The 26,943-nt window shown below is 41.5% G+C and overlaps 1 protein-coding gene and 1 pseudogene across 10 annotated transcripts in view; one reads left to right on the forward strand and one right to left on the reverse strand.

Moving 5' to 3' along the window:
• DNMBP (dynamin binding protein) overlaps window positions 1–26,943 on the forward strand; it is a 110,842-nt gene that overhangs the window by 79,467 nt on the left and 4,432 nt on the right. For 7 of the 10 annotated variants that reach the window (XM_019939805.3, XM_019939806.3, XM_019939799.3 and 4 more), the window contains 11 exons: window positions 4,267–4,460; window positions 5,316–5,415; window positions 11,773–11,920; window positions 12,515–12,532; window positions 12,899–13,098; window positions 14,672–14,802; window positions 15,717–15,821; window positions 18,389–18,517; window positions 22,786–23,118; window positions 23,484–23,663; window positions 25,156–25,354. In XM_019939805.3, coding sequence (XP_019795364.2) covers window positions 4,267–4,460; window positions 5,316–5,415; window positions 11,773–11,920; window positions 12,515–12,532; window positions 12,899–13,098; window positions 14,672–14,802; window positions 15,717–15,821; window positions 18,389–18,517; window positions 22,786–23,118; window positions 23,484–23,663; window positions 25,156–25,354 — 1,737 coding nt within the window. Of the gene's footprint in view, window positions 1–4,266; window positions 4,461–5,315; window positions 5,416–11,772; window positions 11,921–12,514; window positions 12,533–12,898; window positions 13,099–14,671; window positions 14,803–15,716; window positions 15,822–18,388; window positions 18,518–22,785; window positions 23,119–23,483; window positions 23,664–25,155; window positions 25,355–26,335; window positions 26,418–26,943 lie in introns of all 10 variants that reach the window. The other 3 variants (XR_012326688.1, XR_012326689.1, XM_019939804.3) reach the window with 2 other exon arrangements.
• On the reverse strand, window positions 19,536–21,996 carry LOC101332629 (ORM1-like protein 1 pseudogene; annotated as a pseudogene).

The raw sequence follows: 26,943 nt of genomic DNA on the forward strand, positions 1-26,943 counted from the left end.
CCGTGTTGTACAGTACATCCTTGAGCCTATCCTACACCCAGCAGTTTGTGCCTCCCACTCCCGCACCCTTTTATTGCCCCTCCCCGCCCACACTGGTAACCACTAGTTTGTTCTCTATATCTGTGAGTCTGCTTCTTTTTTGTTATATTCACTAGTTTGTTGTATTGTTTAGATTCCACATATAAGGGACTTCCCTGGCAGTCCAGTGGTTAAGACTCGGAGATTCCAGTGCAGGGAGCGCAGGTTCAATCCCTTGTCAGGGAGCTGAGCTCCCATGTGCTGCATGGAGCAGCCAAAGAAAAAGATTCCACATATAAATGATATTATACAGTATTTGTCTTTGTCTGATTTATTTCACTTTGCATGATGCCCTCCAAGTCTATCAGTGTTACTGCAAGTGGCAACGGTTTGTTCTTTTTTTATGGCTGAGTAGTATTCCATTGTGTGTGTGTATATGTATACACACCACATCTTCTTTATTCATTCATCTGTTGATGGACACTTAGGTTGCTTCCATGTCTTGGCTATTGTAAATAATGCTGCTATGAGCACTGGGGTGCATATATCTTTTTGAATTAGTGTTTTTGTTTTTTTCAGATATATACCCAGGAGTGGAATTGGTGGGTCATATGGTAGTTCTGTTTTTAGTTTTTTGAGAAACCTCCATACCGTTTTATACAGTGGGTACACCAGTTTACATTCCCACCAACAGTGTAGGAGGGTTCCCTTTTCTCCACATCTTTGCCAACGTTTGTTATTTGTGTTCTTTTTGATCATAACGATTCTGACAGGTGTGAGTTAATATCTCATTGTGGTTTTGATTTGCATTTCCCTGTGATTAGTGATGTTAAGCATCTTTTCATATGCCGTCTGCATTTCCTCTTTGGAAAAATGTCTATTCAGTTCTTCTGCCCATTTTGAAATAGCGTTTTGGGTTTTTTTTAATATTTATTAATTTATTTGGTTGCACCAGTGGGCTCCTTAGCTGTGGCATGCAAACTCTTTGTTGTGGCATGCATGTGGGATCTAGTTCCCTGACCAGGGATCGAACCCGGGCCCCCTGCATTGGGAGCGCAGAGTCTTCTCCACTGCGTCACCGGGGAAGTCCTGCGTTGTTTGTTTTTTTGATGTATAGTTGTATGAATTGTTTATATATATTGGATATTAATCCCTTATCGGTCATATCATTTGCAAATATTTTCTCCTTTCAGTAGGTTGTCTTTTCATTTTATCAGTGATTTCCTTTGCTGTGAGAAAGCTTTTAAGTTTAATTAGGTCCCGTTTATTTTTGCTTTTATTTCCTTTACTTTAGGAGATGGATCCAAAATATTTTGCTGCAATTTATGTCAAAGAGTGTTCTGCCTGTGTTTTCCTCTAAGAGTTTTATAATATCTGGTCTTACATTTAGGTCTTTAATCCATTTTGAGTTATTTTTGTATATGGTGTTAGAGAATGTTCGAATTTCATTCTTCTACATGTAGCTGTCCATTTCAGGAAATTTTTAATTGGTTTAATCATACACCCAATCTATAGTCTATATTCCAGTTTCATCAGCTTGTCCTATTAATGTCCTTTGTAGCAATTTTTTCCCCAGATCAGGATTCAGTTCAGGATCACACATTGCATTTATTTGTCATCTCTTCAGTTATCTTTTCTTCCTTCTTTCTTTCTTCCTTTTTTTTTTTTTCCTGGCTGCACCATGTGCATGTGGGATCTTAGTTCCCCAACCAGGGATGGAATCCACACCCCCTGCCGTGAAAGCTTGGAGTCTTAACCACTGGACTACCAGGGAAGTCCTTCAGTTACCTTTAATTGGGAATTGCTCCTCAGGCTTCCTCTGTCTTTTATGACATGACATTTTGAAGGATGCAAACCCCTAGGTTTGTCTGATGTTTCCTCAAGATTCATTTCAGATTATGCATCTTTGACTGTCTTTCTATATAGGGATATTGTGTTATTTCTAGACCTGACATTTGGTAGCACATGATGTCTATTTGTCCCTAATTGGTCGTGTTAATTTTGATTACTAGGTTATGGTGTAACCCACTTCTCCACTCTAGAGTCACTTTTTCATTTTTGTAATAAATAATTTTTAATAACTAGTTCAAAACTATGTAGATATCCCGATCATCATCAAAACCCTACCACCAACACCAGAATCATTCACTGATGGTTTGTTCCTGAACCAAATTTTATTCCGATGATTGCAAAATACTGATTTTTCTAATTCCATTGTTCTATATTTATTAGCTGACATTCTACCATAAGAAAGAGCTTTCTCTTCTCCCCCATTTATTTATATACTTATATACTATCAATAAGAGCTCGTGGATTCTTATTTTAGTCAATGGATTACAATGCTTTGCTGTGCTTAGTTATTTTGATACTCAAATTGTACAGATTTGGCCAGTGGGAGCTACTTCAAGTTGGCTCCATGCCCCTTCCACATGAAGAATTCTGGTTCCTTTTACTGAAGAGTGGTTTTTAGAAACCAGAATCTGGGTTACACTTTTTAAACATTGGAATTCCTAAATTCTTAGAGAAGGAGCAGTGGGGAAGGTTTTTGGAGACTAAAATCTGCTGTGAAAGCCTAGTTTTCCGTAAGTAGTTTGAACACTTGTGTTTTTGCTTCTTAGATCTGGGTAAAAATATTCTTGTCATCATACTCAGACTTGCTAGTATGTTTACTTACCAAATTTGTCATTTTTTAAAGTGGATCTTAAGGAATTTGAAGTAAACAGCAGAGATTGCTTCACTGTTGAAATTTTCTCAGTTGTTTATTTTAGCATTTAACTTTCATTTTAAATGAACAAATGCCATCTCATGCATAATAGTTCTCTCCTCATATGTATCTAAGTAACAGGTATTTGTAAAAGCTAATGACAAAATACATATTTGTTTTCATTCTTAGATCATGTGGTGTGGTTTTATAGAGGTTTTTTTAATTGAAAATACTATTAAAGAACTTCCTACTTATAGGACATTTGTATCTTCCAGGACATTTGAAGTAGCAAAACTTGCTTGTGAGTCTTCATTAATGTTTTTTTGGTTGTTGTTGTTGTTGTTTTATAAATTTATTTTATTTTTTTATTTTTGGCTGCGTTGGGTATTTGTTGCAGTGCGCGGGCTTCTCATTACGGTGGCTTCTCTTGTTAGGGAGCACAGGCTCTAGGCAAGTGGGCTCAGTAGTTGTGGCTTGCGGGCTCTAGAGCGCAGGCTCAGTAGTTGTGACCCATAGGCTTAGTTGCTCCGTGGCATGTGGGATCTTCTCGGACCAGGGCTCAAACCTGTGTTCCCTGCATTGGCAGGCGGATTCTTAACCACTGAGCCACCAAGGAAGTCCCCTTCATTAATGTTTTGATAGGGAGAATCTAAACAGTTTTTACATATTTTATTACATGCTAATATTAATCCACCATCACAGTAACTGGAATAAGGTGGGCCCTACAGTCACCCAGATCTCAGACAGATAATTCCTACCTAATTTTTGTCTTTCCCTTAGTTGGCATTATTATGTTCCCCATAATATTATTTTTAATGTGCTGTATCAGTATTTGTAACTTCCAGCTTGGTATTTCTGCTGCTAAGTTCATGAAACGGGTTTTATACCTAACTAAGTGAAAGCAGTTCTTTTTATTTATTTATTTATTTATTTATGGCTGCATTGGGTCTTCGTTGCTGCACGCGGGCTTTCTCTAGTTGTGGCAAGGGGCTACTCTTCATTGCAGTGTGCGGGCTTCTCACTGTCGTGACTTCTCTTGTTGCGGTGCACAGGCTTCAGTAGTTGTGGTGCGCGGGCTCGGTAGTTGTGGCTTGCAGGCTTTAGAGCACAGGCTCAGTAGTTGTGGTGCACGGGCTTAGTTGCTCCACAGCATGTGGGATCTTCCTGGACCAGGGCTCAAACCTGTGTCCTCTGCATTGGCTGGCAGATTCTTAACCAAGCAGTTCTTTTTAAGAACAGCACCTCTTTCCACCTCTTTCCCAAGGAGGTTGTAGACGCTGATTTGTCCTCATAAAATGGGCCAGCTACTTGTTTTTAGGACAGATTCTAGAAATGGTATCGCAGATGGGAGAAGTTCTTTCTGCAGGGATGGCTTTCTAAGCTCTTCATCTTCGTGATTAGAACTGACTTGAGGATCAGATTTCCTGATGATTGACAATTGCGAGACCTTTGGTTCTCAAAGAATGTGTTCTTTTCAACTGAAACTATTGCAGAGGTCTGCTTTTACACCCAGAGCTACTGACCAGTTCTCTTTTCCTTTCTAGAAATGACACTCCTCTCCTCCCAGTCTTCAGCACTAGTGGCCCCTTCTGGGTCTGTGTCCACTGAAAGCCCAGAGCAGAGGATGCTGGAGAAGAGAGCCAAGGTGATAGAGGAACTTCTTCAGACGGAGAGAGACTACATTCGGGATCTGGAAATGTGTCTGGAGCGGATCATGGTACCCCTGCAGCAGGCACAGGTGGGAACTGTGGGAGAAAGTTAGCTTTGCCTTGAACGTGGTTCTCCAAGCCTGATGCATTAGGGTATGGAAGCTTTCACCACAAAGATTTATTGGGTTTGAAATAAAATTTATTGGGTTTGCTGCTCTTAATTCAAGGGCCCCAGTTTACATTTGTCATCAACTTAAGCGTTCACCATCCTGTCACTTATCAAGTCCAATATTAACTTATTAACTTAAGTTACTGCAATAATTCCTAGGACATTTCCTGTTTCTGTGGCTCCTGAAAACAGTTCCAGTGAGTCTGGGATTGTCACTTTACTGGGAGGTTGTGCAATAATATAATGAAGTCTGGGGATGGTGGGTTACCTGGCTGTAGCACCTGATTGTATAAGGTTTATTCCAGAAAGTCTTACTAATATGTGTATGCTAGACACTCTCTTAGATGCCGAAGACAGGGAAAAAACGTTATTGGTATCCCAGGGATTTACAATCCTATTGCTTGTTACTTGACCACTGGGCTCAGCTTGAGTGTGGACTCCTGGAGCAGTCACTCACAGAACTTCTCTAGGATGTGGACGGTGCCATCCGATTTTGGGTACTGGGTGGAATTTGTGTCCCAGTACAATTATAGAAATTGGTTCTACGGTCATTTTACTATGGTAGTGGGGGAGGGGGGAGCAGAAAGTAGTTGGATCAAGGACAGATGGTGACACTAAAGGCGATGTTAGATGTTCCCATTCTGGAAACTTCGTGAGAGTGAGTGAGGATAACCTTGAGCAGCTTTTGTATCATCCTTTGAAGAGATGTTCCTAATGTGAATGATATGCCGTTAATTTTATTTCTCTGCATCTTTGTTTTGTTTTCCTTTCTCAGATACCAAACATTGATTTTGAGGGACTTTTTGGAAATATGCAGATGGTGATTAAGGTCTCAAAGCAATTATTGGCTGATCTGGAAATCAGCGATGCCGTAGGTATGAGCCCCTGCCATTGTTTCAGAAGCAGGTTTTTTTGTTTGTTTGTTTAATTTCATAGGTAGGAGGCAGGGGAAGAAGGGCCCAGCTGGTACTGAGTAGTTTTGTTAGGAAAATTAAGTGTTAATTACTTAGTTCGAAGGTTATTTGGCCCCTGCTTCTCCCTTTATATACCTTGAGGTGATAGAGGATGCTTGCAATAGAAGAAATTTTTGTTGTCACATGATATGATGTTTTTCAGACCAACAGTTGCAGCCTGTTAGTGGGTCATGAGATCAGTTTAGAACCCAGTAACACAGTGGGTTTATCTTACAGCTAAGGAACCAATCACACTTAGATAAACCGCAGTATTATAGCAGGCTGCTGGCAGATTCGTCCAACTTTGTACAGGAAGAAGACATTGTTATTCTGGTCAGGAACAAACCTGCCGTCTGTCCAGGAAGGAGAATCTATCTCTATTTTCCAAGGCTTTGTGTTTATATTAACATCCTTGGAAATATAATCTGGGACAAGAGCTGTCCCAAGTCATGTAGAAATGCCGTGGAGAATTGATCTTCAAAAAGTTGCCTTTCAGGCTTCCCTGGTGGCGCAGTTGTTGAGAGTCCGCCTGCCGATGCAGGGGACACGGGTTCGTGCCCCAGTCCGGGAAGATCCCACATGCCGCGGAGCGGCTAGGCCCGTGAGCCATGGCCACTGAGCCTGTGCATCCGGAGCCTGTGCTCCGCAACGGGAGAGGCCACAACAGTGAGAGGCCCGCGTACTGCAAAAAAAAAAAAAAAAAAAAAAAGTTGCCTTTCTTGGGAATTCCCTAGCAGTCCAGTGGTTAGGACTCTGAGCTTCCACTTCAGGGCACCTGGGTTCGATCTCTGGTCAGGGAACTAAGAATCCCGCAAGCCATGTGGCCAAAAAAAAAAAAGGATGCCTTTCTTTATTTATAGTCTTATTAATAAAAAAAAAACTACTGAATGGTCTCTAAAAAAAATTAGCACCCAATATATATTTTTCCAATAAAATAGAAGATATCAGAATGTACTGTAAATAATAACTATAGTTTTTTGAAACTTTTTTCCAATTCTTTGTATATGTATACTGAGTCACGATTTTTTTTTTTATTAATTTACTTTATTTTTGGCTGCGTTGAGTCTTCATTGCTGCACACGGGCTTTCTCTAGTTGCTGCGAGCAGGGGCTACTCTTCGTTGCGGTGCGGAAGCTTCTCATTGCGGTGGCTTCTCTTGTGGAGCACAGGCTCTAGGCTCGTGAGCTTCAGTAGCTGTGGCATGTGGGCTCAGCAGTTGTGGCTTGTGGGCTCTAGAGTGCACGGATCTAGAGCTCAGCAGTTGTGGCGCACGGGCTTAGTTGCTCTGCGACATGTGGGATCTTCCCGGACCAGGGCTCGAACCCGTGTCCCCCGCATTGGCAGGCAGATTCTCAACCACTGTGCCACCAGGGAAGCCCTGAGTCATGATTTTAAATGTATTTATTCATGTGGGTCATTGTCAAAATGTTTGAAAAACAATTATTTCTTATAAACAAGGGAATTGTGTTAGTTATCTATTGCTGTGTAATAAATTATACTAAAATTTAGTGCCTTAAAACTAGAAACACGTTAGATCACTTTCCTGTGGTTCAGCAATCTGGGAGTGGCTTAGCTAGGTGTTTCTGGCTCAGGGTCTCTCATGAGGTTGGAGTCGAACTGTTACCTGGGCTGCTGTCATCTGGGGCTCCATCAGTGATCCAGTTCCAAAAGCTCACTCAGCTCATCAAGCCTCGGTTCCTTGTCATGTGAGCCTCTTCACCATCTTCATGACCTCAGGCTTTCCTCAAAGTGAGTGATCCAGGAGGAAGAGGAAGCTCAAGATGGGAGCCAGCGTCTTCTTTTTTTTTTTTAATTTATCTTTATTTTTGGCTGCGTTGAGTCTTCATTGCTGTGCGCGGGCTTTCTCTAGTTGTGGCGAGCGGGGGCTACTCTTCGTTGGGGTGCTTCTCATTGCAGTGTCTTCTCTTGTTGCAGAGCATGGGCTCTAGGCTTACGGGCTTCAGTAGTTGTGGCTCGCGGGCTCTAGAGCGCAGGCTCAGTAGTTGTGGTGCACAGGCTTAGTTGCTCCCCAGCATGTGGGATCTTCCTGGACCAGGGCTTGAACCCGTGTCCCCTGCATTGGCAGGAGGATTTTTAACCACTGTGCCACCAGGGAAGTCCCCCCAGTGTCTTCTATAACCTGATCTCAGATACTACATACCATCACTTCTGCCATATTCTGTTGGTCATACAGACCAGCTCTGGTGCCTTGTGGGAGGGGTCATCTTATCACTTTGCTATATTATTGGAATCATAGTGACAAGTTGCTACCACAGTTCTAGCCATTCCACTACACACATCACAACGTCTAGCAGAAGGAAAAATTGACCCTGTGTCATTTAATAGTAAGCAGCCTTTCCAGAGCCCCCTCACCAGAATCCTCTTTGTTTCTCATTGGCCAGAGCTGGGTCACATGCATATGCCTACACAGATCACTAGAGAGGGGAGTAGGCTCATGATGTTGACTTAGGCTAGGTGGTATTGACCTGACTTACCTGGGAGAGAAATGGACATAAGAACAGTCACGGCTCTGCCCTCCTGCAGGAATGGCTGTGGGATGTTAGGTGATAGTGCAACTTACATTTCTCTGGTATTTATTGTACTCCACACACCCTTTCAAGGTATGTCAAGCTTTATCACACTTGTTGCCTACAACAACCCTATGAGGTTTAGCTGCTATTAATCTTACTTTACAGACTGGAAACTGAGACTTACAGCAGGAAGTAATTTGCTCAGGGTCACATGGCTAGTACTTGATGGGACTGACATTCAGACTCAGGTCTTTTCTGTCATCTCTGCATAGGCTGTTAAATTCTGTACAGAACAGCTGCAAGAGAAACTGAAGCCTGGGGTCCTGCTCTCAGTTTAATTGGAGAGGTCAGAGGTCAGGGGGGTTGAGGAAGAAGAAGCACACATTGATTAGAGGTAGCCATGGTGACCCCATTTTTATAGAGGTCACCCTATAAAGCATAAAAGCCAATTTATAGGATTTCATAAGGCACTTGAAATAAGTATCTGTAGGTTATTAATTTGAATTATGAAAGAAATGAGAGAAACTGGTATCTGAAAGGAATTAATTATTAATCAAACATTTTTTCAATTTATTTTATTACCTGTGTATTATGACAACAATAAAAGAGGAAATGAAAACAGAATATCCATAATCTCACCCCCATACAATATCAGCTGTTTATTTTTGTTTTTCCCTTCCCCTTCTTGTCCCAAGACAACCGAGGATTTAGGTAGCCGACTGAGATGAGCTGAAGGCGTGCGGGGGATGGGGGAGGAGAGGGCCTAGGAACCGCCCGGCTCAGAGCTTTACAAGGAGGGACAGTGTGCAGTGACCGTGGTATGCAATAGGCGTATGCAATAGGCGAAGCCGAGGTTGGATGAGAGCACCAGCCTGGGAGCTCCAGTCTTGGTCCACCAGGAGGCCAAGCAGTGCATTCAGTGGAGAATTAATAAAGGACAAGGTTTTGAATGTCTGATAAGGGAAGGTTCTGAGAAGTCAGGGAAGGCAAATTAAAGCTTCGCTGAGCCACTAGCAAAGGGCAGATTGACATGAATTGCATAAGCAATGTTTTATTTTGCTTAAGTTTATTTTAATATATGATACATATTTTATATATATATATATATATATTTTTTTTTTTTTTTGCGGTACGTGGGCCTCTCACTGTTGTGACCTCTCCCGTTGCGGAGCACAGGCTCCGGATGCGCAGGCTCAGCGGCCATGGCTCACGGGCCCAGCCGCTCCGCGGCATGTGGGATCTTCCCGGACCAGGGCACGAACCCATGTCCCCTGCATCGGCAGGCGGACTCTCAACCACTGCGTCACCAGGGAAACCCTGAGTATATTTTAAATGTAACTTATTTTTAATACATTCACATGGCACAAAATTTGAAAGGTACCAAGAACTGCTTAATGAAAACTCTTCTATCTGTCCCCTGCCACCCAGCTCTTCTCAACCAGAAGCAACTAATGTTACCAGTTTTCTTACATCTCCTTCCAGAGATAGTTTATCATAACAGCAATTACATATGTATTTCTCTACCCTGGTCCCCCATCCTCACTTTAAAAATTTATATAAACAGTAGCATACTATTCAAACTGTTCTGCACTACGCCTTAACTCCCCTTTTAATAAAAGTATGCCTTCCAAGCAGTTTTTATGATCCAGGAATAAAAATGGAAAAGTATACAGTGAGGGGATAACTTGGTGAAAATCCAGGGTAAACCAGGATGCTGGAAAAAGCATCATTGAATTAACTTATAAGCCTGATTGGAGAAGGATTCTAGTTACAGCCAGAACAGGGTCCACAGGGAAGGAGAGAATGGTAGGTGTTCAGGGCTTGGATGATTTAGAAGACGAGGAGGTTGAGATGAGGAAGAAGTACCAGGAGACTCTGGATATGTAGTAATATCTAAGGAACTGGCTTTTTTATTATTTTAAACATGTCCCACAGAAAGAAATACATTTTACCTAATGACCAGGATACATGTTTGTGTGTGTGTGTCTGTGCTTATTTTTACTGTGTTCAATGTTTTCTGTTCTTTTCTATTCCATTTTATTTCCTCAAAAATGTGTTGATCATACCCATAAAGTAGATTCCATGACCCATTCATGGGTTTTGACCCAAATTTGAAAGACACTGTAAATTAAGTTGTAGCTTTGTTAGTTTGTAGTTGATGTAGAAGAGTCACCATTAGGGAGGGTAAAACCCATGAATGGAGGACGTACAGTGTAACCGGTGTGAGAGTGAAGGTTCTGGGAGTGCTGGTGGGGAATGGAGACGTAGGGGAGAAGACAGGCAAATACCGGCTGGTGAAACTGGATAAAGACGTTGATGGCTCAGGGATTCCAAAGGGGCCCTGAACGTCAAAAGGAAGCAGCCCCACTCTTAACTCCTGTGCCTGTTGAGTCACAGGATTAGACAAAGAAAGGCTGCCAGTTGGACGGCAGCACGAGTGTGGTTTGTATGGACACAGTCACGACTCTCTTTTGGAAGGAGCTATAATCAAGGAAATACATTTCATTTAAATAGAAAGTGCTCTGCACGAGAATAGGGAATTCCATAGGACACAACATGGAGGGAACAGAGGTGACCTTGTAGAGAAAGGGATGGGGTTCCCTGAGGGAAGGGGTTTATGCCCACAGCGGCTGGGAGAAATAGTTATAGGGGAAGCAGTAAGTAGGGTCATATTTTGAGGGAGGAGCTCAAGGATGAGAGGACGTTGTCTTTTGGGGAGCAGTGCAAGCTGAAGAAGGAAGGACCAGGTACACAGAGGGAAGAGGGGCAAGAGGAAGAGCAGTTTTAACAATTCAGGGAATCGGCACATTCAGGCAGCTGATCTAAATGAAATTGCTCCGGGGAAGTTTGCTTAGGAATTATTCCTATGCCCAAATGGTGTAGACCAGGGGTCCATGAGTAGATTTCAAGTACTCCACCAACTTGTATAGAAGTTTCTTTATTTATAAGAGAAATTTAGCATTGATTTAAGGTATGACTGTAGGGAACAGTGACTTTGTCACCAACTGAAGTCACCTGCTCGTATCACATTTAAGTTGTTGCATGCAGTATCTCGAAATTCCATCAATGACCAGAAACAACACGTTATACCAGTTTCTTGTGTCACTCATCATACTTTGAAATTATGGTGATTATTAGATTCATTGCTATGTTTTGCTATTCAGTGCTTTATAAAGAAGTACATATATTATTATAGATTCAGAGGGTTTATATTTATATAATATAGTATTAATATATTTATATATAATTTATATTATAAATTAATATATTTATTAATATGATAAACTTCATAGTCTTGTGTATTTACGTGCAAAGAAAAGGTTGGAAGCTGCTGCCGTAGAAGGATCTCTTCACCCCTGTGGAGATTTGGGGCTTAGAGAGCTGAGGGGTCTTTACAGGTTCTGATCACATGCCTATATGGAGAGTACTTGCAAATGCCTTACTCTGCCTGACGGAAAAGGGACTGGACTCTGTTTCAGGGACCAGCTGTGTGTGTGTGCATGCACGTGTGCATGTGTATGCGTTCTGAAAAATAAATACATGGATGAGATAGTTCTCTTAAATTTTGCTTTAAATAAGTAGAATTTTAAGCTGTTACATGGAAATATCATATTAATTTGAAGGATAGTCTTATTCTCATTTCTTGTGATAGGAGTATCTGGTATTAAAGTTTGGTTATATACCTTCCATTTAGTACGCTGAGAAGAAAGTTACTAAAAAACACTGTATGTTTGTGTATATTCCAAAGGACCGGTGTTTCTTGATCACCGAGATGAGCTTGAAGGAACATACAAGGTTTATTGCCAGAATCATGATGAGGCCATCTCATTGCTGGAAATATATGAGAAGGATGAGAAGATCCAGAAGCATCTTCAGGACTCCTTGGCAGATCTTAAGTAGGAGTTTTGAGCACTTCATTCCATCATAGCTCTTCAGTTCTGCCTTTTGGAAGTCACTCCCATGTCTATGTTATGGATCTATCATATTTTAAACATAAGTGATACATTATCGTAGGTCCTATTATGTAACTTGCCGTTTCCCATTCTATATCATGGAAATCTTAAGTAGCTTCCTGCTTGTAGTTTTATCCATTAAAATCACTTTTATCTATACACACAAAGTATTAAGTTAGCATTTTCAGGTAAGAAGCTGCCAGGAAGATAGTTTGGTCCAAATGAGAGAAAAGGTAAGAAGATAAAGTCAGTTATTCTTGACCATCAGGTGAGAGTCTCCTGTCTTAGGGAGGCAGGCTATAAGGATATAATATATGTCTAAGTAGGTCAAAGTGAAGTTAAGGGCTTATTGACTTTTTTTAATAGACTAGATATGCCACCATAGACATTCACAATTCCCCTTCTGTCCCATGTGGTTTTTGTCTGCCCAGCTAATAGGCATTAGTTGGACTAATATGTTCTGAGAGGAATGTGAAAATCAGCATCAGTATTTTCTTTAATCTGTTGTTTCTTCTTTTCATGCTCGCTGCCCTGTAGGAGCCTGTACAATGAATGGTAAGTTCTTGCCACTTGATGCAGAAGCTCATTTCATTATTTTCTTCCTTTATAGACAGAAACCTAGAAGTAGACCTGCCTTGCTGTACTTTCCTCCGTAGCACTTACCACCTAATGACACTTCATATAACGTTTGTTTGATTATTGTCTGCCTCTTTCCACTAGGGCAGGGACTTTTTTGGGTCACTACTAAATCCGCAGCACCTAGAACACTGCCTGGTGTTTATTAGGTGCCCAGTAAATGTGAATGAATTAAGTTGGGAAGTAGGGTGAAAGAACGGAGCTATATTAGGAATAACAAATACTACCTGTAGGCCCTGTGTTACTGACAGTTGACTGAACTCTCTGTTTTTCCTTTTCTTGAAGGGGATGCACAAATTATATTAACCTGGGCTCCTTCCTCATCAAACCAGTGCAGAGAGTAATGCGCTACCCACTGCTGCTGATGGAGTTGCTGAATTCCACCCCCGAGTCCCACCCAGATAAAGTGCCTTTAACCAGTGCAGTCCTTGCAGTCAAGGAAATCAACGTTAACATTAATGAATATAAACGTCGAAAGGACCTGGGTAAGAAAAGCATACTTGCTGAAAAGGAGGTATACCCTTGAGAATGTTCTTCTCAAAAGAATTAATTACTTCACCAGAGGTGGACAAGCAGATGGTAGGTCATAGGGCTGTGATGAAGAAATGGTAATAGAATTTGGGGAAAATGAGATAATGAAAGAAAAAAAACAGTGATCATAGTAAAAGCACAACCATGCATGTTGGAAATAAGGCACCTGTGATAAAGCTTATAGCAGTGAGTCTTTCCTAAGAGATATAAAGACCTATTAGAGAATGGCTGATCAGGAGAGTTCCTTCAAGCATGAGTGATGGCCTTCTCAACTCACTGAAGGCAGTCCTCTTCAGTCCATGCTTATATGTGTTTGCTCCGCACGTCTGGTTGGATATTTCAGTGTTTCCACTTAAGCTAGAACTTTTTTGTGTTCTTTCAGAAGACCCGGGTTTGCCCACCTCCCTGGTCCCATCAGTCCTGCCTCTGGTCTGTGCCCCTCCCCTCCCCCACAGAACTGTGCAGTCAGTTGCCAAACACCCTCTCTTTCTTTATAATATAGAACAAACTGAACCATTTCTTTTGTCTCATCAAATCTCTTGTTGAGGCTTTGATTTTGAACACTCAATGCGTATAGCACGGTGACCATGCTAAACTGATTTATTATTCATATCCTCAATCTATAATATAGCCTCTTTGCCTGTCTCTCCACTATTGTCCATATTTATCTAAAATCATTTTCCCCTTCTGCTTCAGCCATGACACCCGTGTTTAATGTTGACTGTGGATGTTAAAGCTCTCTGGCCATCTGGCCCTTTGTCTTGATTCATATCTCCTCATGTAATGTCATCTTCATCTCCTACAACAGTAAAGTGTGCCTTTTTGCTACCACCCAGCCTTCCCTTGCTACCCTTCTACTCTTATTTCCAGGCTTTTCTGCAGACTGTGCCTGATGCATGACACATAGATTAATCAAAAACTCCTGCACAGCATTTCAGTATGAGACGATTGTATATAAATATCTCGTTTGTATATGAGACCATTTAAGGTGGTCTTATAAGTCAGGTACTGTTACTTTCTACATCTTATTGGAAAGGAAAATGGGGCTCAGAGAAGTTAAGTGGCTTATTTAAGGCCACACCTTTTTTCTTTTTTTTTTTTGGCCGTACCCCATGGCTTGCAGGACCTTAGTTCCCTGACCAGGAATTGAACCCAGGCCCTGGCAGTGCAAGTGCAGAGTCCTAACCACTGTACCACCAGGGAATTCCCTAAGGCCACACCTTGATGAAATGACAGACCCAGGCACTGAACTCAGGTTTCCTTGACTCCAAATCTTAGGCTCTGTTCTTTACACCTCTGCGACCTTCCTTCCTCATCTCTAACCTTCTCCAGTCTGCGCACAGTCTCTGCTGTTCTCCAGGTATCCGATCTGTCCATAAATGGTGATTTGGATTAACGTTTTGTGTACTCAGTTATAAGCTCATTGAAAACAAGCACTAGCTCTAGTTTGGGTTGTTAGTCTCATTTGTAGTCTGTCCATGCTCAGAAGAGGGCTTTCTTCACTCACCAATTTGACTCACTTCCCAGTCCTCAAGTACCGAAAGGGTGATGAAGATAGCCTCATGGAGAAAATTTCTAAACTGAACATCCACTCCATCATCAAGAAATCCAACCGGGTTAGCAGTCACCTGAAGCACCTCACTGGCTTTGCCCCACAGGTGAGGTTCCTGCGCTTGAAGGTTCAGCCTGTCTTTGGCTGCTTTTCAGGGCTCCACGGGGCAGCCTGCATGGTGTGAATTGGCAAGATTCCCCTCTTAGTACCTCCCCTGGTGTTTGCTAGCTGGTGGATACAGGACCCTGCAGCTACTGTTCATTTAGATCCATCCACCCAACCCTCCATCCGAGCCTTGGTGAGCTGCTTACAGTGTGTATAAAGGCAAATCAGGAGGCCAAATCGGTCACCATGTAATAGTTATCATGGTTTTAGACACCCATAAGGAGCTTATAATCTATTTGGGGAGACAAAATTAAAATTGTAGACATGTTAAGCTAGAAGGGATTTCAGAGATCACCCTGTTCAACACCATATGTCACACATGAGGAAATGTAAAGTCTAAGGTTTGAGTGATTTGTAAAACAGTTATCAACAGAGTAGATCCAGTCTCCAGACTTCATGCACTGAACCATGTGTATGTGATACAGTCAGTGGAAAATACCAGCTAAAGAATCAGTTGCTAAGCTTTGTAGTTTGTTCTCTACACGCTGTGGTACTTAAAAAAACTGGAGCTCCGTGAGAGTGTGCTTCATGTTGGCAAGAGATTTAATCTGAGTCTTAAAGGAGAGGGGCAGGTTTGGCATAGGGAGAGAGGAGGGCAAACCAGGCAAGGCAGCAATACTGGTGAAGCAAACAGCCTGACCAGCAAAGGGTTTCCATCAGGAACAGAGGGGGTCAGTTAGAGCCAGGAGGGCCTGTGTGTACTTATGAGCTCTGTCAAATCCAATTCATATGATTTAGGGAAACATAAAAGGCTTAAAATTTAAACAAAAGATGCTTTAAGAAAGATGCTTTTGCCAATAAGATCTATTGAGGGAGAGTCCCAATTTGCTAACAGCACTTTTTTATTTTGAACAGATTAAAGATGAAGTATTTGAAGAAACAGAGAAAAACTTCCGAATGCAAGAAAGATTGATCAAATCTTTTATCCGAGACCTGTCTCTCTACCTCCAGCATATCCGGGTGAGTAAAGACATCACTCTCATTAGAATCATGTACAGTGGGGAATTCCCTGGTGGTTCAGTGGTTAGGACTCGGTGCTTTCACTGCTATGGGCCTGGGTTCAATCCCTGGTCAGGGAACTAAGATCCCAGCCAAAAAAAAAAAAAAGGAATCACATATGGTATAATTCCATCCGCTCTCCTGTTCATCCAGCATATTGCTTAATGAATGTGGAATAACCTGGACTCAAATGACCAGTATGCCATGACAGACTTTTTATTGGGATTCTTACAGATATAACTACTGAACGAATATCCTCCTGTTATTGTTTTATTTATTTATTTGGTTGCAGCAGGTCTTAGGTGCGGCAGGTGAGCAAGTTTTGGCTTGTCAGCTCCTTAGTTGCGACACGTGGGCTCCTTAGTTGTGGCTCACGAACTCTTAGTTGTGGCATGAGTGTGGGATCTAGTTCCCTGACCAGGGATCAAACCTGGGCCCCGTGCGTTGGGAGCGTGGAGTCTTAACCCCACTGTGCCACCAGGGAAGGCCCTCTTACAGGTTATTTAAAAGTTAAACAATGTCAGAAGATCAGTACTGTTGTATTCATAGTAAAGGGACCTAGCTCTTTCCTCCCTCTCTTTTGAGCTTCATCACCCTTTTTTCCCCCTGTCTCCTGTACCCAGTTATAGAAGAAGCACTTGTGACAGTTCATTTTGTCAAAATCATTTTGAAGATCAAATAGTAAGAGAATGGTTCCTGTGGGGTGTGCTTCCTAATAATAATATTTATTTACAACTGTACATAGGCCTCTAAGGTTGTTAGAGCCACGAATAGGTCTAGAGAGTTGCAAGAACTTGGGAGATCAGGCGGGCCCTGGTCTTCCTTCGCTCAGGCAGTGCTTCCTTCATGAAATCAGAACCAGGACTAGAATCCTTTCTCTTAAAACCTGTAATTTCTCTGTTGATTTAATAGAATAGTGTTTATGTAAGTATACCATGTACCCCTGTCCCTCACACAGGAAAATCTCATCCCATGAAACAAATAATTTCCTTTAAAAGAGATCCTTTGCTTTTTAAAAATCATTATTATTATTATTATTTTTTAAGTAAAATGGTACAAAATTCAAAAACTACCAAAGGGATAAGTATAAAGTAAAATAACTCCTCCCCCTCCCCTGTCTCCTAGTCATCTATAGAGGCAGACACATCTATCAGATTCTTCTGTCAGAGATATGTGTGTGAGGGAGAGAGAGAGACACACACACACGCACTGTTGAGCACCTTGGGTTTTGCATTTTGGAAATCGTTCCATATTTGCACACACAGAGCTGCCTTGTTCTTTTTTACAACTGCATAGTATTTAATTGTTATGGACATGCCATAATAAATTTAACTAGTCCCCATCGATGGATGTTTAAGTTGTTGCAAAAAGTTAGAAACATTGGCACGAGAAATATCTTTGCATGTAGATCATTTTTCTGATCTATGTGAGTATATCTGAAGGCCAGAGTACTAGATTTTCTGAGCCAAATCATAAAGCAATGCAAATTTCATAGATATCATACCCGTGAAAACTCCCCACCAGCAATGTATGAAACAGTTTCCCCATCCCTTGCTAACATACAGTGTTATCAAAATCAAAATGTCTTATCTTTGCCGGCAAGAAAGGTAAAAATTGCTGTTTTAATATAGTTTGAATTTACATTTCTTATATTATGAATGAAGTTGAGGATAGTTTTGTATGTTTAAATCATTATATTTCTTTTTCTGTGATTTGTCTGTATTTGGGGGCACTTATTTATTGATTTATTGTTCTTTTTCTTATTGACTGGTAGTACCTTTGTATATGTTGGAGAAAAGAGCCCTTCTTCTGAGATGCTGGCTTACAAATACCCCCTGCCCCAGTTTGTTGACTTTTGAATTTGCTTAAAATGTTTTCTGTGTGTAGAAGAGTTTTATTTTTGTGTAGTCTAACTAAACTTTTATGGTTTCTTAGTTCTGTGTCATACTTTAAAAGGTCTTTCCCATTCCAAGATAATTTTAAAAAGATGCCCTATGTTCCAGTACTTTTATCATTTTATTTTTTTATATTAGTCAATCTAGCTGGAATTTATATTAGTATATAGGAATCCAACTTTTTGTTTTTCATCTAGTTATCTGTCATTATCATTTATTGAGTAATACCCACTGATTTGAAGTGCTTCCGACACTTCTTTTAAATAGCAAACTCTCTCCATTCATGTTTTGAAAATGTGATAAGTAAAATTGAGGGCTTATAAGACTTCCCAGGAACACATTGGCTTAAAGCGAGAGATTTGACCAAGTATGGTTCCCTTGCCTCAGGACTTTAGCCTACAATTCCTCTAATTTTGATATCTCCCGATTGGCTATTTTCTCCCCACGTTATCTAAATGTGTAGCAAGTATACACCTGAGCACCCAACTCTTAAAAAGCCTTGTCTCCCTAGCAATGGATGACAGCCCTTGGACGGGCAGGTCGCTTTGGTTCTGACTGCTAACTGCTATCTAGGATGAATGATGGAGGCTAGAAGTTCTGTCTGGTCTTACCTGTGTTTGTAACTGGCTGCAGGAATCCGCATGTGTGAAGGTGGTGGCTGCCGTGAGCATGTGGGATGTGTGCATGGAGAAGGGACACAGAGACTTGGAACAGTTCGAGAAGGTGCATCGCTACATCAGTGACCAGCTCTTCACAAATTTTGTAAGTGACTCTTCAGCCCACTTTTTTCAGGCTGGGCCTCTTCCCAGGGTTCTCTGTAACATCCAGCTCATGGAAAAGTTAATTCCATAGAGACACGCTTCCATGGACCAGGAATCCTAGTGTTCTTTAGCTAAGTTCATATCAGAATTTTATATTCAGAACCTGACTTTCAATCAGCTGAAAGGACAGACAGGACCTGCATGTATGCAAACAGATTTTTTTTTTTTTTGCGGTACGTGGGACTTTCACTGTTGTGGCCTCTCCTGCTGCGGAGCACAGGCTCCAGATGCGCAGGCTCAGCGGCCATGGCTCACGGGCCGAGCTGCTCCACAGCATGTGGGATCTTCCCAGACCGGGGCACGAACCCATGTCCCCTGCATCGGCAGGCGGACTCTCAACCACTGCGCCACCAGGGAAGCCCTGCAAATAGATTTTTTTATAATTGTGATCAGCCCAGTTTCAGGGGATAAAGGAAAACCAGGAAATTTAATCTGGTATCACTACTGATAACTGATCGAAAGAAAACAACTGAAGAACTAATAACTTAAAACGGAATATTTTTGCATAGTTAAGAGATTAACAAATAGATTTTTGAAATGGCACAAACTATTTTGTAAAGACTACTAAATGCCAAATTGCTTGGGAAATTCTAAATATATATTCTATATATATCTCCTGAGTAGAAATGGGTGGGCTTTGATAGCTTCTTGGAGATCTCTGGATGCTTGAAGCATCTTTAGAAAACATTGGGGGAACTTGGGGGAACATACGGTTATTCTAACAGTAGCATCTTATTAAAAGTAATTTACTAAGCACCTATTTATGTTCTTTTGTGTCAATATTGTGCCCTCTATGTCTATCCCTCTAGAAAGAATTAGACAAAAACTTTTGAAAAGTGAAAACAGAGTATTACTAAGTAGTTATGAGTAGAAGAGGTATGATGGGTGTGTGAAAGTTTCTCTACCCCAGGTTATGTAACAACTAAATCTTTTTAAAATTTATTTCTTATTGATGTATAGTTAAATTGCAATGTTATGTTAATTACTTCTGTACAGCAGAGTGACTCAGTTACACATATATATGCATTCTTTTTTATATTCTTTTCCATTACGGTTTTTTTTTTTTACACCAAAGAAAAATGTATTAAAGTATAGATTACTGGTTATTTAAAAATACATGAGAAAAGACAAACATACAAAGGCATTATCATACAACTGATTTCTAAACTCAATACTTTTGAAATACAAAACAATGATCATTACCTCCAAAAGTCAGTTTGAAACAAATTGACTTTTAAGTTGGTATTATAATTCTTTTCACTCCGTTTTGCTTACAAATGTTCTAGGTTTTTCAGTTTCGTCACATATCAGAACTTTTTTTTGACATGTTTACTTCTCAAAGTAGAATATAGTTATTTCTTGCAATTAATGTCAGCAACTATAGAAAGCTTCTCTTAAGTCACAAGGATTCAATATGGTTGCTGCTTTGGAAATAGTTAACCATTCTGAGTTGTCTATACTAAGACTCGTGCATTGACAGGCAAAATATTAATGGGCAAAGTATGGAGACTGAGAGCAGGAGGACTAAGGAAATATACCTTTTACTGCAGACCTGCTAAAAAAAGACTCCATTATTCACTCTGATAGTATTGCTAGAGAAGCAGTTTCTGCCAGATCGCAGGTTGGCTATGTAGTTGTCCATTTTAAATTTCCAACGCTAAAGAATGGCAGACTTCAACAATTAGATTGCTCACCCAAATAAGCAGAACTTTAAGTTACCATATAATTTAATTACAAGAAATAAATTATTTTCTTAATTGGTTTAGCAGCCTTGTACCTGGAAAGGCAGCAAAACCCACTTTGTTCCAAAATTAGAAGGCTGACTCAGAGGCTGCTTCTAAGATGCCTAACTATCTTCTATCATCAATCAGTCATGAAGGTGGACCTTCATGAACTCAGTAACTTAATAAATGTAAAAATGAACTCATCTATCAACACAATGTTGAGCCTGCAAAACCAAAAAAGTACATTCATAAGGTAGGAATTGGTTTGTATAAAACAAGAGGGTATATATCCTCTTATATAACACAAGAGGAACATGCATGGTAATAAAAACAATCTATAATAAACTTGTAAAGAAATGATTCTGGTTTACATGTAACTCTGCTTAAACTGACCATGACTGAATGATTAAACATTTTCTTCTCCTAACATAATGCCCATTCATTATAAGCTAAGCTGGACTTAGTTTCTTATAAATCTCTTATTTCCTTGGATTTATCTACTACACCCTTACTTTATAGCCATTTAACTAAAGCCCCTCGTCAGAAGGATACCAGATTCATTAAAGAGAGGCATCTTCTCGTAAGAATCTGCGCTTCAAAACAGCATATGAAGAACCAGCAGTTGGCTCTCCAATGTAGCTACCTCTCATTTCACATTATCACAGAAACAGTGCAGTTTACTAACCACTCCTTCCTTACAGAAAACTCAGTAGCTGTAAAAAATTTTTGTTCATTTCGGAACACATTTCAATACTTATTAATTCCAAAGATCCGAACACCATGTAGCTGTGGCATTTTGGGAATTAGCACGCTCAGGAGAGAAGCAGTGTTTAAGATGAAGTGAGTTGGATCATACTTCATATAGAAACTTGCCAGAAAATATAGAATTATTGGAGAAATTGTGAAAAACTTCCTTGAAGATGTAAACTGTACTCCATAGTCCAGTTGTTCCCAATGAGTTAGGAGCCTCGCTTTACCCTGGTCAGGAGTTTCAAATGGTGTTCCTTTTACTGCATGCAGAAATACATACATGCCCAGATTATGTATAACATTTGTTAAGGTCCAAGCAACAGGAACACTGAAGAAGGGTAAAACACTGAGTAAAACGATATGAAGCAAGCCAACTCCCAAAGCATATGTCAGCCACATACCCCGGCTGTTCATTACATGGGTATTTGGATTCACCTCACTGTGGGCAGCTCCAACATTCATGTTTGCACTGCCACCCCACTCCCGGCGGCTGGCTGGCTCAGAGCAGTATCAGCTCCGCGGTGGCTGCAGGGCTAACGGCAGCATCTCCTCTATTATGGTTTATTGCAGGATATTGAATATAGTTCCCTGTGCTACACAGTGGGACCTTATTGTTTGTCCATTCTCTGTATACCAGTTTGCATCTGCTAATCCCCAATCCCAATCCAAGCCTCTCCCACCTCCTTCCCCCGTGGCAGCCACCAGTGTATTCTCTATGTCACTGATTTTGTTTCTGTTTCATAGATAGGTTCATCTGTGTCATATTTTATTTATTTATTTATTTTTGGCTGCATTGGGTCTTTGTTGCTGCACGCGTGCTTTCTGTAGTTGCAGAGAGCGGGGGCTACCCTTTGTTGCAGTTCATGGGCTTCTCATTGGGTGGCTTCTCTTGTTGTGGAGCACAGCCTCTAGGTGCATGGGCTTCAGTAGTTGTGGCACGCAGGCTTAGTAGCTCCGCGGCATGTGGGATCTTCCCGGACCAGGGCTCGAACCCGTGTCCCCTGCATTGGCAGGCAGATTGTTAACCACTACGCCACCAGGGAAGTCCTGTGTCATATTTTAGATTCCACGTGTAAGTGGTATCATGTGTTATTTGCTTTTTCTTTCTGACTTACTTCACTTAGTATGATAATCTCTGGTTGCATCCATGTTGTTGCAGATGGTATTATTTTGTTCTTTTTTATGGCTGAGTAGTATTCCATTGTATATATGTACCTCATCTTCTTTATCAATTCACCTGTCAACAGACATTTAGGTTGTTTCCATGTCTTGGCTATGGTGAATAGTGCTGCTGTGAACATAGAGGTGCATGTATCTTTGTTTGGGTATATGCCCAGGAGTGGGATTGTTGGGTCATATGGTAATTCTATTTTTAACAACTAAACATTAAGTTAAATTCAAGTTATATATAGACACGTACACGTAAGTGATACCAGACAGATGGTCACAAATGGGTTGTAATGCAAACATCATGTTCATGTATGTAGTTTAGCACTTGTTATCAACTATGCAGCTATTTTGCACACTCTTTGGCATGAGCAAATAGTTGGGTGAAGAGTTATAAGCTGAGAAGCTTTGTAGAATATGTGCGTACATCTGGTGTTGGATCTGCATGGGTTTAGCTCGTGCACTAGGAGCAAAGCAGGTGGTACAGGACATAACAAAATCCACCTGAAGATAGTTTTGAGAATAACAAATTCGGGACACTGAACACCGTGCCTTTCTCTCCCCACAGAAAGAGAGGACAGAGCGGCTGGTCATCTCTCCCCTGAATCAGTTACTGAACATGTTCACGGGGCCCCACAAGCTAGTGCAGAAACGCTTTGACAAGCTTCTGGACTTCTATAACTGTACAGAACGGGCAGAGAAGCTGAAGGACAAGAAGACCCTGGAGGAGCTGCAGTCGGCCCGGAACAACTACGAGGCCCTGAACGCCCAGCTGCTGGACGAGCTGCCCAAGTTCCATCAGTACGCGCAGGGCCTCTTCAGCAACTGTGTGCATGGCTACGCCGAGGCCCACTGTGACTTCGTGCGCCAGGCGCTGGAGCAGCTGAAGCCGTTGCTCTCGGTGAGGCCCGCCCTCCCCATGGAGAGGTAGAATCCCAAGTTCTCCTGGAGTTTTTCTGGGAATACACAGCCAGGTTGTCAGAGACATTATTAAACTAGGTAGATTAAGTATGTCACTGGGTCAGGCCTGTCAGGAATCAGAATTCTTGATCCCTTGATGGAGCCGGGGAACCTGTGGCCTTTAAATGGCTCTCTTTCCACCCTGAGAGATCCCGGAGGAGCCAGCCAGCTCGGGCTGCGGGCACTGGGCTGCGGTGTTGGTGGCTTACACTTGAGGAGTTTTAAGGAGACTGTGCCAGTCCTGGGATCGTTCACGTGTGTTCTCTTCTTTCCTCTGTCTCTGCTCTCCCTGTGCATGGACTCCAGTTACTCAAAGTCACCGGCAGGGAAGGGAACTTGATTGCCGTCTTCCATGAGGAGCACAGCAGGGTCCTGCAGCAACTCCAGGTTTTCACCTTCTTCCCAGAGTCTCTTCCTGCCACCAAGAGGTCATTTGACAGGAAAACTATGGACCGCCAGTCCACCCGAAAGCCACTCCTGGGCCTGGTGAGTGGAACTGGAGAGGCTCATATGGCCTGGTGGTTAAGGTGTGAACTCCTGAGTGAGACCGCCTGGGTTCGGATCCCAATTCTGACAATGACTCACTCTGTGTCCTTGAGCAAGTGCTTCATCGGTTTCCTCATGTCTAAAACACAGATAATAGTTATACCTACATCATAGAGTTGTTTTGAGATTCAAATGAGTTAAAATATGTAAAACACTTGGACGTTGCCTGACACCATTATTAGTTAGCATTATTCAAGTAAGCTATTATCATCATCATTATTATTATTAATATTGATGGACTCAGCTCTGTCTCTACAGATGAGCAATTTAATAGGAGTTTAAATATTTTATAATAATTGGAGAATAAAGGTTATTGAGTTCAAATCTATCATGCTCTCATTCATTCCTTCACTCACTATCACTAGGCACCACTAGTGTGCCTCCTGGTACAGACTTCAAAATGCCCTCTGAAAAGCATTCTTGGATCCTATCCTATACAATGAAAGGAGTTATAAAGGATTAATATTAGTACTTTGATCAGTGAAAGGAACTGGCTTAAGGGTATGTTAATTCTGCCAGGCTCCCTATTTTTGATCATGTATTGGAAAAGGTGGTTATCTGATACACTACCGAACAGTTAATGGCTGACCACTTTTTAACCTGGAGTTATTTTCTTTTTGAACTCGATTCTTGCATATTCTGAAAAGTACGATAAGATATACCAGATTATATGGGGTAAAAACCTAAAAGACTGCTGATTTATCTGTGCTTACAATATTTTTGCCCCATGTAATCCCATAGACATTAATTTATATGATCTAAAAGAGGGAATCAGATTTTTTTAATCACGTTTACTTTTTCTTATTTTTATGAATATTGTTTTTATAGATATGAAGTCTAGATAAGGAAAGTCTCAGTTGTTTAGATTCATACAGTAAAATAAAAGCAGCCCTACTCATGTTACTTAGATATTTTGATTCTTTAGGTGGCACTTTAATCACATATTTTTGTCACAGGATAACAGATACAAAACCAAGGGTGTGTTAAATTTTCTTACTACAAAGGCACCAAAACGTGACCCAAGAGATTACAATTTTTACCTGTAGCCACATGGACTGACTCAGGCGCAAAGGTGTCTGATGGGAGTAGGGAGCTGGCTGTCATTGCCTCCACTTCTGAGACTGACAGCATATGGGATTAAATAGAGCTGCTGGGATAACGGCCCGGAAGGGGTTTTGATGATTATATTTCTTTTTTTTTTTTTTTTTTTGCGTTATGCGGGCCTCTCACTGTTGTGGCCTCTCCCGTTGTGGAGCACAGGCTCCGGACGCGCAGGCTCAGCGGCCATGGCTAACGGGCCTAGCTGCTCCGCGGCATGTGGGATCTTCCCGGACCGGGGCACGAACCCGTGTCCCCTGCATCGGCAGGCGGACTCTCAACCACTGCGCCACCAGGGAAGCCTGATGATTGTATTTCTTATATTGCCTTTCAGCCAAGTTACATGCTTCAGTCAGAAGAACTCCGGGCCTCCCTCTTGGTAAGGTATCCCCCTGAAAAGCTCTTCCAAGCAGAACGGAACTTCAATGCTGCCCAGGACCTGGACGTCTCACTTCTGGAAGGTGACCTGGTGGGCGTGATTAAGAAAAAGGACCCCATGGGCAGCCAGAACCGCTGGCTGATTGACAATGGAGGTAAGAACAGTAGGCGACAGATTACTGTAACTCTAAATGAGGAAAGAGTGATTTGGACTGTGCCTGAATCCTGGGTAGGCCAGAGAAAAATATGAGAGTGTTCGGTTAAAGGGAAAAGCAACCTTAAAAGTTCTCTCCGTCTCTAGAGAGTGTAATGCTCAAGTCATTACTGAAACAAAACCAGTCTTTGATTTTGTTTTTGTTCTTTTAAAAATTCCAGAGGAGACTCCATTACTTACCTTGCAAGATCTTGCCTTGCTTTACCTTTACAGGCAGTGAATCCTGCCTGAAGGGTCCTTTGCCCTCTCGATCCTAACCTGAGTGAACCACAAGTTCTGTAGGTGTGTTTTGTGAGCATATGAGTTTAAAACCTTTAAGAAGGGGTTGTTTGCTTTTTGAGTTACCCCTGCTCCCAACGAACAAACAATTTTACTTCATGACTATTTAGGGAATGACTTTAAAAACAGCTTACAGCTTTTTTTTCTGTTGGGAGTGGGGGTGGGGAAGGCATACAGAATTTTTTTTTCAACGTACAAAGAATAATAAAGAATAACAATTCCAAAATCTGAAAAGCTTTGAAATATCAGAGCTTTTTTTTTCAGAACTAATTTGCCAAAACCTGCCCTGATCTGAACTCATTTGGTGACAAAACCTGAACAAATGATGTGAGGCTGTTTATGATCATTACTCTTCCCTTTTGGTGTGACTAGTCGCATACGTTTTGCTACAGAAACATGAATGGGTTTGACTATGGGGTGTTGACCCAGACCCTGCTGGGTATATCATGAAATCTATAGTATACTTGATTACCTTTCCTAAATCCCCAAATCTGAATTCCAAAACACATCTGGCCCCGAGTGTTTTAGAAAAGGATTGTGGGCCTCTATAATAAACATCTGTGTTCATACCACAAGAACTGAAAATTTTAACATTTCTCAGTTTCTTTAAAAGTGTTGTGTGGATTTTTTTCTCCTCCCCCAGCCCCCTGCTCTGCTTACCCAAAATAATAAAGATTGAAGTGGGAAAGGAAGGACGAAGGATGGGGCCCCCAGGGTGATGACAGGTGAGAGCCACTGATAGACAGATGAACTCCTAGTGAAGATCCAGGCTGTTTGAGCCCCCCCTGTCCTTGGGGTTCTTCCTTATCTACTAAATCCTGGTGAGTAAAGTGGTAGCCAGAAGCTCATAGCATCAGCTCTTAGACCCTCCACCCCTTGGCATCTGCTCAGGGGACTCCTCCCTATTGCCCAGCAGATAGAACAAGTGCAAGCCGGCCTTTTTTTTAGGTCCAGGAAACACTCTAAAGATCAAGACAGAGATGGCCCTTGCTCAAGTCGAGGTTACATACTCTGGGTCCCTGCCTTAACAGATAATTCTTTCCTAATAAATATAACAATTTTTCCTATGGATTAGGGATCTCAATCCCTAATCTATGCTTAAAAGTTTTAGCTGAGGGCCCTCTCTGTCCTCATCTTAGGCAATTTATTGATATGAACATGTGTTAGATGTGTATTCTAACTAATATAGGCAGCTAGTTCTCACAGTATTCCCACCTCATTCCTAAACCAGGAACAGAGATTCAAGTGTGT

Source organism: Tursiops truncatus, chromosome 16 (assembly GCF_011762595.2).
Source record: "Tursiops truncatus isolate mTurTru1 chromosome 16, mTurTru1.mat.Y, whole genome shotgun sequence".
Taxonomy (NCBI): Eukaryota; Metazoa; Chordata; class Mammalia; order Artiodactyla; family Delphinidae; genus Tursiops; species Tursiops truncatus.